This window comes from Sinocyclocheilus rhinocerous, unplaced genomic scaffold, assembly GCF_001515625.1.
Source record: "Sinocyclocheilus rhinocerous isolate Xijiao unplaced genomic scaffold, SAMN03320098_v1.1 scaffold307, whole genome shotgun sequence".
NCBI classification, from domain to species: Eukaryota; Metazoa; Chordata; class Actinopteri; order Cypriniformes; family Cyprinidae; genus Sinocyclocheilus; species Sinocyclocheilus rhinocerous.
Genome location: NW_015662942.1, coordinates 74911 through 84116, shown reverse-complemented (window position 1 = coordinate 84116; position 9206 = coordinate 74911). Strand labels below are relative to the sequence as shown.

The following is a 9206-nucleotide window of genomic DNA, read 5'->3' as shown; positions in this document are numbered from 1 at the left end:
CATACGCACAGTTCCATTGAATGAGAAATGTGTTTTAACAATGTTGTTAAACCGAATGTACGAAGGAAACCGTTAAAATAACCACAGCTTTAACAACAACCTTGAAATAATAGCGGGAGGTTTATCTGATAATCAGATGCATGAAAGTAGCGTTTGTTGCTATAGCAAACAGACTTCAGGTGTTTTCTTTCATATTCATCATTCGCCGATGGAGAGGAAAAGTTAAATACTATAGCATTTTATTTTATGAAAATGAGTTAAGAAGTTTTCGCACTGAAAGAGAAGTGATCTCGCGCTCATAGAATTAGACGTGCCAGGCTATATCTGCAGCTGTATAGAAAGCAGAATGAACTGAAACGTTAAGACTATAAACACAATAAATAAATAATTTATGAATGATGCAGTGCTAATTGACATCATTTATTACAGTACAGAAACTATAAAGTATATTTTCTACCTTATTCTTTGCAGAAAATTGTTATAATTGTTTGTAGTATATAAAACAATCATAAAAATTGCCATTAGGAAAAAATTATAGATTACAAATGATTGATTATTGTCCAGCTGTGTATTTGATTTCTTAAAGCAAATTCAAAGTAAGAGATAACAAAAGAATTCCTTGGGGGGGGAAAAAAAACCATACACAATTATTGTATTTGACATTTGTCACTTTTGAAATGATGGCTATGCCCCTGGTGTGACAACATGTTAGCCTATACATAATACTTTTAAAGCTCTTTATTTTTTAAAAACCTTGGCTTACATTTCTACGTATGCCATGTCATGCCATAGCATCATTAAACTAGCATCTAACAATGGACAAAAGTGTTTTTTCTTTTCTCTAACCTATGGTTCTGTAACCATAAAGGCTGCTGTGTAATTGACCCCCTGATTAAGCATTTAAAGAATTTAGGGGGAAGCATTTAAATAATCCCGTGAATGCACTTAAAGAATGCAGAATTGAATCGTTCTGAATTTGCAAAAAATCATTCTTGAATCGAATCGATTCGCTGTCTACCCAAAGATTCACAGCCCTAGTCTTTAGCATAATTTAATATCAAGTATAGAGCTATAGTAATAGTGATGCTTGCAATTAGTGCAGAATGCTTACTTGTGGTAGTATCTTGGGTATTATCATGTAAATTCTGCATTATTTTGCATCAAAAAAACTGATTGCATTATGTAACCAGAGGCATGCACAGAAAGTTGAAGTCCAGTGAATGTGTAACACGGGGTCAGATGGCCTTCGGCCATAGAGTCAGTGCGGTGTGACCGACTTGTCTTTTTCCAGCTCTGGTTTTATTTCTATCTTAAATTATTCCTCTGCACGCTGCTCCGGCCAGACCAGACCCGGCCCACCGGCTGCATGAAAGCACGATTGTGAATATACAGACCGCTGTATTGTCCGAGTCCAACTGGAGGTTTTCAACAGTGGCTCTCTTTTTTTCTGCTCTCTTTCACACTCTTGATTTGACCCTCAATCTTATTTAAGGATTGTAAAAATTTGAAGGGAATTATGACATGCCAGAGTTTGGGTGGTCTTGACAAGAAGCTGGGGGTGTAGTGTGTATCTGTTTATCTAGGACAATTCTCCTGTTGTCTACATGCCAACTGAGACACACGGCTGCACACAAATGCCAACTTAAACAAGCAGCCCACGTGCCTCAGGAATCAGAAATAGATCCATAAATATTCTCCTCTAGCTGTAGTTACTAAATTCACTACAGTTTTTATAGGCTTGTCAGTGAAGTTAATGTTTTTCTAGACTCACAACTATCGTCAGTATTCAGCAGAAGTCTGGTCAAGAACTGCCTACTTGGACAGGAAAAGCCAGTATTTGAGTATTGTTTAATATTTTCATATTCGCATGATTTCCTTAATGTTTTTAAAAATCCTTAAATTTCCATTATTAGGCATTTACATGTTATTGAATGTCAACCGTTACACTGTTTTTTTTTGCGAATGCTTAGTTTTGTGCGCAGTATTCAGACAGTCAGCAGTCTGAAACGGATTCATATTTCACAATCACTTCAACAAAACATTTCATAACATAAAAGGATAGATGTAGGGAATCTGCAGCGCTCAGCCAGGTAAACTCACAGCAGTTTAGTATGACAGCGAAATCCTGTTTGAATGTGAATTCCTTCTTAAATGATTAAGCTGGAGCCCTCTATCATTTCCTCTCTCACAGGTGTTCTGTTTCCCCAACAAGTGTAAGCTTGGCCTTAAATGTATCACCGCACAGGTGTGAGGGATCTGTCTGTGCCCTCACACACATGCTGAAATGTTTTGGGAGATGTTTAGGTGTGAGCATCAGGGCGCCGTATGAAGATCATCATGTTTTTCAGGCCTGACGTTGGGCCATGTGATCACGTCTGGAGCGCTGAGGGGACTGAGGGTGTGCCGTTTGTGTTGGTGTGGGTCTTCTGAAGAGGAAATGGTAAACAGTTCTTAGATCTTCTCATAGTTTGCTCGCTGTTTTCCCTCACAATAGATGGGCACCATGTAAATTGTATGTTAAACAAAAACCAAACCACATCAATAACGTTTCAGCCACTTCAAAGAACTTCATAAGATAAATGAAATGACACATCAACATATAACCTCTAAATAAAGCAATTTGCAGTAATGTAAACTATAAAATGACAAGTACAATATTTAAGAACTTCTAAGATGTGTCAATGAGACGTGAAACCATACTTTACTGTTTCCCCAGAAGAGTATAATTGCTGCTGAAACAGATGTTTGTTCTGAGAGGAGTCAGTGAGTGAGTGCTGATGGAGACAGGAAGAGCTAGAGGACTCCATATATCGTCATCAGTGGACATTTTAAGCTCTTGGTTTACAGAATTTGCTTGGAGATCTTATGGAGCAACCGTTTCTTTCGTATGGACTTGAAATCCAAATAAACTGATGAAGGAACAGGAAAAACTGAAAAGAAGACGTTAAATCATAGTATCCCACAAAGTCCTCAAATAAAACCATTAAAGGGGTCATATGATGTTGCTAAAAGAACATTATTTTGTGTATTTGGTGTAATGAAATGTTTATGCGGTTTAAGGTTAAAAAAAAGACATTATTTTCCACATTCGACGAAGGAGCGTCCGGAGGGCTTGCGACAACCACATGTGACGACCCCAGATCTTCTTTATGCACCAAGAGCTCGTAACACTCCAAAGAGAAAGGAAAAATTTAAATCGCATCATATGACCCCTTTAAAAAGATGAAGATTGCCATGTCAGTGGAAATGTGTAAGCGGATATAGTTGATAGAAGTCTAATCAGGGAAAAGTTCAAACACTCGAACAAAATGAAAGCATTTAAAAAGAGAAAATATAGGAATTTAATTAGAATTATATAAATTAGAAATATATTATATATAATTGTAATTAAATTAGAATATATATAATTAGTTTTGTTTAAATTTATATTTTTTTACAAATTTAGTTTTTTTTTCACTTATTGAACTAATTAATTTATTATACACTATTACAAATATAATTTATATATGTCTATGGATTGGTATGTTTTTTTCTTTGTCTGTTTGAATGATTGAGATTGTTTCTGCTCTCTTCTAAAGGTGTTATCACACTGATGAGCTGGTGTTTGCTGTGGTCTGTTTCAGCTGTCACAGATAACAGTAATCATACACTGTTAGACGCAGTGTGCAACACTCCAGGACAGAAAGTTTAACCCATAACTCTACTGGTTTGTACTTGTGCTTCATAATCACAGGTCTCACGGTGTCGCAGTGTGTGTGTGATGTGCACTTTAACCTCAGAGTCTCTCTATGGTATAGTTTCCATGAAAAAGGATTGTCCTCGGGACAAATGGAGGCAGTCATTTCTCAGAAAGAGTACACCGACATGCACACCAGACCGATACTATCTGTAGTCTCGATGCTTGCCATGTTGTCTCACAGCATATGAGAGCCTCGGGCTTCAGGTTCTGCGAGTAGTTTTTGGTATAGCTGCTCTGTAAGATGTGAATAGCAGTGCAAACACTCCACACCACATCAAAGCGCCCCTGATGGCCTGTGACGTCCAGAAGAGACCACAATGATGTAGCATGAATGATCCATTGAGTGATGTCTTCCTAGGAAAGGAACCGTTCATTTCCTGCTGAAGATACTGACACATGTCTTTTAAGCATGGCAAATACTAATGTAATTTTGTAAGTTAGGCAAGAAAGATGTTTGTTGTAGTGAATAATTTTGACTGCCATGTCCTAAACTTAAATCTTAATTTGAGGTTTGTTAAGTAGCTTCAACCGTGATTGATAAGGCATTTAGACAGTCAGTTACTTGATTTCCATGTTGTTGGGCATTCTGGGTAACCTGTCCCACGGCGGAATCTCAGTGCTCTGTAAGGACCACCCATTGGCCCAATGGCGGAAATCAATGGCATAGGCGTAGTTAAAATGTATGTAGGTCTTTTACTTGCGTTTCTGCAAAGCTCACTTAATTTTTTGTCAATTTGACTCAAGCTTCGTGTTTAATCTGACTCCAATTTCAAGTGTCCAATTTCAAAATCCTTGTTTGAAACATCATAATTGTGATTTATGAGTTATTTTGTGGTCCCTTAGATATTTTTCCCCCTATCAGTGTCAAAAAATTACTTGTAAGTTTGGATGGCCTGAAATTTGATGTCATTTTTGGCTTACTTTTATATATTAAATTTTTTTAATATTTATTACTATTTTTGTGTGTATATTTCTTTTTTTTAATGAACATGGATGTTATCATACTGCTTTTTTCAGTTGCTTATTAAAAACAAACCACTAAAGGCCGTGCATTACAGTAAGTTTACCATGCTTACCATGCTATCATGGTTTGTTTTTGAATGTATTTGTTTCTCTGTGTTCAGGCTGTTGGCCGTGTGTTACTGCTTCAGTTGATCGATTATCTGACCAGCCGTTACCTGAGTGATCCGCTGGTGACACGTTTGTTGAACAGCAGTCGTGTGCACATCCTGCCATCCATGAACCCGGACGGCTTTGAGTCATCTGCCCGGGAATGCATGTATACAAAAGGCCGGTAAGTGTGAGAGAGATGCCAAAGCTATATGAACAACGGCTAGCATGCCCAACGTTTAACATAGGCATATGGTTAAAATCTGGACATAAGTAACAATCAATGAGCCATCAACATTATGTCCTGAATTTTTTTACTTATTGCGTACATACAGGGATAGTTCACCCAATAATGAAAATGATTTTCATGGTTTTCCATTCTCTGTGCAACACAAAAAGACAAATGTTGACACACGTACTGGCTACTACCTGTTTCTAGTCTCAGGCCTACTAGGGACAATGTGGTGTACAGTTTCAGGATTGGGTAGAGTTTAACGTTAAGTTTGTACATTTGAATAAAAGGAGAATCAGTTTTTCCATAATCATAAACAAAATCATTTGTTCTTTCAAAAGCTGAATTTATTTTGCTGCAAGGAATTCAGAACGGTTTATTTCCAAGTTGTCAGAGCCTGTAATGGTCTGCCCAGAGAAATCATGCCTCAGATGAGACGTTTAGAGATACAGCACACTTTTCCAACAAATCATCCAAAACCTTGCCGATAAGCAGGATACAAAAGCCGAAAACGCATGTCTTATCTGGCATGAGGGATCTTACTCACACATGCAGACGCGCAAAGATAAACCTCCATTATAGCAAACAGACTGAAACTCAAACTGTGTGACCCACAGACTCCCAAACAGTGGTACATAGTTTTCCAGGAGGAAAGAGGTGTCATAAGCCCTGAAGCAATGGAAAATAACTTCCTTGGTCTGTCGCAACAACCTGCTGATAAACAAAAATGTACCCATGTGGGAAAAAATGGTGAAATCTGCAATCAGAAGATATGAAATCCCCTATCTGGATAACTGAGTTTTGTTCATCCCCGTGGATGTAACAATGCGGCTTTTGACCAGACCGTGCCAACCGGACGACAAAATGCTGTACAATCACTTTGGTGTCTTCTGATTTCAATGATACCAATCAAATACAAGTCAGCACCTCATGTTGTCCTTTTTTGTTCAGAGAAACTAGATGATGTAGATGGGTTGTATGGAGGCAAGGCGTGGACGTTCCCATTGAGTGATCTCAATCTGTAATCACTCCGTATGGTTAGAAATAAAGCAAACTTAACCCTTGAATGCATGAATGTTTTGCTAATTATGTTACGTAACAGGGTTTTAGTGACCTGGAATCTACACAACAGTATATACTGTTGTGAAATTTTAATTGTAATTTAATAAATTAAAGCGCATTTTGCTGGAAGGACTAGGAAGGGTGTTTTAATCAACTGCTTTACCGCCGTCGTCATATATTCAGCATCAAACGGTTTCCTTTTTATCATCTTCAAAATTGTGTTTGCCGACAGCTTTGTCATCAGATCCACCATTAAATGACACCAATATTTGATTATGAACTTGCTCTTCAGTAAATCGCTGAGCCATGTAAAGATTTGCTGATGGATCATCTTGTTTTATGTCTACAGTCATTTTTACGCATTACGTCACCATTGTTTATCAGATGCCGCCAACTTGAGAAATAAGTACACCTATTGAGATGTCATATATTCCACATTGTTGCATGGAAAAAATGGATGGGTGACATCCTGTGTCACTAAAGACCCGGGGTGTGCATTTAAGGGTTCATTAGCTAAACTCAAACACTGAAGACAAATAGAGAGTAATAGTTACATGTCATTCAAGTGTATTTGCTTTTAGCTACTGGCAGGTGTTTTGCTTTGCTCTAAAGAGAGAACAGGGTAGATCTCAGCTGTTCTTAACTGTACGTTATACTTTCTGATGTTTCTAAATGCATAAGAAACATGGATTTCATCCCCTGACAAAATTACAGGCTTGCTCAGTATCTCTAGCTCGTCAGTAAAGAAAAATGAGTAACTGGAGCCACACATACTCTGGGATATTGGTTTATTTTGATTCAGAAGTGACTGTCCGGGACATCAAAAAGTGAGTAATTTTAGTTACTTGTGGATCATCTATCCTTAAAATGTGTATATTAGTACCTTAAAGTAGTTTGCTGGGTTATATATATATATATATATTATAATTTTTTTTTTCAGCAAGCCTTGTTTAGTTGCAATGTCGGTAAGTATATATAAATTAAGAAATTGTGTTCTTTCTTTGTGTTATCTGCACCAAGGTTATTTGTCAGCTAAATTCACCATAATTGTGCGTCATCCAGCAGAGTTTTGCTGACAAATAAGTTCCAAGACTGATGCCAGCAGTTTTAGAACTTGATTATGCTGCCACGTATAACGCCCTTGAGTGAGGCTTGTAGCTCATCCTGGTCGTGTCTCAGGGATGCAGGTGCTTTACACAGGGAACAAGAGTTGTCTTCTCCCAACTGCTAATTCCGGTTCTGAGGTGTGGGTAGGAGATCATAGGTGGCTCTGATGAGAAAATTCAGCTCCGCTGAGGTTCCTCCATTTCCCAGATATCACACCAGCTGAGTTGCCTCTTTTCAAGGTTCAACCAGTTAGTCCCTTGACCCTGCTTGGCCACTGAAATGGGAAAATCCTACTGATGATTGTGGAGAAGCATTTGTGGTAGTTGGCTTCTGTTCCAAGACTGATGCCAGCAGTTTTAGAACTTGATTATGCTGCCACGTATAACGCCCTTGAGTGAGGCTTGTAGCTCATCCTGGTCGTGTCTCAGGGATGCAGGTGCTTTACACAGGGAACAAGAGTTGTCTTCTCCCAACTACTAATTCCGGTTCTGAGGTGTGGGTAGGAGATCATAGGTGGCTCTGACGAGAAAATTCAGCTCCGCTGAGGTTCCTCCATTTCCCAGATATCACACCAGCTGAGTTGCCTCTTTTCAAGGTTCAACCAGTTAGTTCCTTGACCCTGCTTGGCCACTGAAATGGCTTTAGTGTGCCCCTCTAGATCCTCCTGCCTCCTCATCTCTTCCACCATGAACTGTCTCTTCTGCCTTGATGTTGCCTTATACCATTGATTTGATTTTGGGATGAGTCCAAAGCCAGCTCTCCCTTGTTGGACTTGAACAACCAAATCCCTGAAATGAAGAGCTGGCCATGTATCGTGCACAACTTCAATTGGATTCCACTTTTTTTTCCTGCTGCCAATCCGTGAGGGTCATAACCACCCTTGCTTTTGTACATTTGAATTGTTCCCTCTGACTTGTAAGGGGTAGTTCCAGTTTGCCACTCCCGTACAGTCCCACAGCACTTAAACATTGTGGAAGTCTGAGCCCCTGTTTGGCTTGTGCACTTATCACCCTCTCCAGCTTTTCGTCTTTGCTGAGGGGAAACTCTTACCCTGTTAAAGGGCACACGAGTCTAGTCAGTGTGCCAAGCTGTAAGCACCACAGTTTGAGTTTTCCTGGCAGGAAAGTTAGTTGTTCAAACTGCCCAGTGTCTTTGAGCTTTCCATCTACCCATCGTACCATCTACCCAAACCTTTCACTGGCCTTTCTGAACCCGTTGGTACAGGCATTCCATCATGAAATCTTTGATCTGTGACATGACCTTTAACAATGGAGATGTTTCTGCATACACTGGGCTTAATTTTTATCCTCGCTCGTGTGATGGTTTGTAGCTTTTCTAGAATTCTTTTGATGCAGGGGGCTGTTTTCGTAAGTGTTCTCATCCATAAAGGCTCATATCAGTGGTAACCACGGACCAAACTATGGTCCTTTCCCTCCTGCAACCCTTAAGGCTCTGATTATAAGCCATGTTATTATTGTAGGAACCTTAAAGAACTCAAAAGCTGTCCTCAGGAAAAAATGAGGAACTGATCTAAAGGTGTTTGCCAGATCAAGAAACAAGAAGTGCAGTTGCATTCCTTTTTTTAGCCATCTGTATTTGATCAGATGTATTAAAGGGGTGGTTCGGTGGTTTGTTTTCGCAGAGGATATTATTGAAGAGGATCGTGCAGAACCTGTGCAAGCACGGCTTTTAATGGTAGGCCTATGTTTTTTGTTTGTTTTTGTCTCATACTTTTAGATACGCTGATATTTGTAAATGCCACTGCTTATGTAAGCTTTTAATATACAGTTTTATCCTGATTAATGCTTTAATACAATACGGCAACTGCACGCGCGTCCATGTTTAACGCTTCTCACAGCTATGTGAAAATAAGTGTATAATTGTAACAGTTCATTGCTGGAGCCGAGCTGAATGAGAGAGAGAGAGAGAGAGAGAGAGAGAGAGAGAGATGCAGAG

The 9206-nt window shown here is 39.1% G+C and overlaps 1 protein-coding gene and 1 long non-coding RNA gene across 6 annotated transcripts in view; one reads left to right on the top strand and one right to left on the bottom strand.

The window, feature by feature from the left end:
• The window catches only part of LOC107728506 (uncharacterized), a 77410-nt gene that overhangs the window by 22701 nt on the left and 45503 nt on the right, over positions 1 to 9206 (bottom strand). The gene's annotated exons all lie outside the window — the stretch shown is intronic.
• Positions 1 to 9206, top strand: part of LOC107728505 (carboxypeptidase M-like) — a 61214-nt gene that overhangs the window by 24411 nt on the left and 27597 nt on the right. For all 5 annotated transcript variants that reach the window (XM_016538695.1, XM_016538694.1, XM_016538696.1 and 2 more), the window contains one exon: positions 4864 to 5033. In XM_016538695.1, the coding sequence (XP_016394181.1) occupies positions 4864 to 5033 (170 nt within the window). The remainder of the gene's footprint in view (positions 1 to 4863; positions 5034 to 9206) is intronic.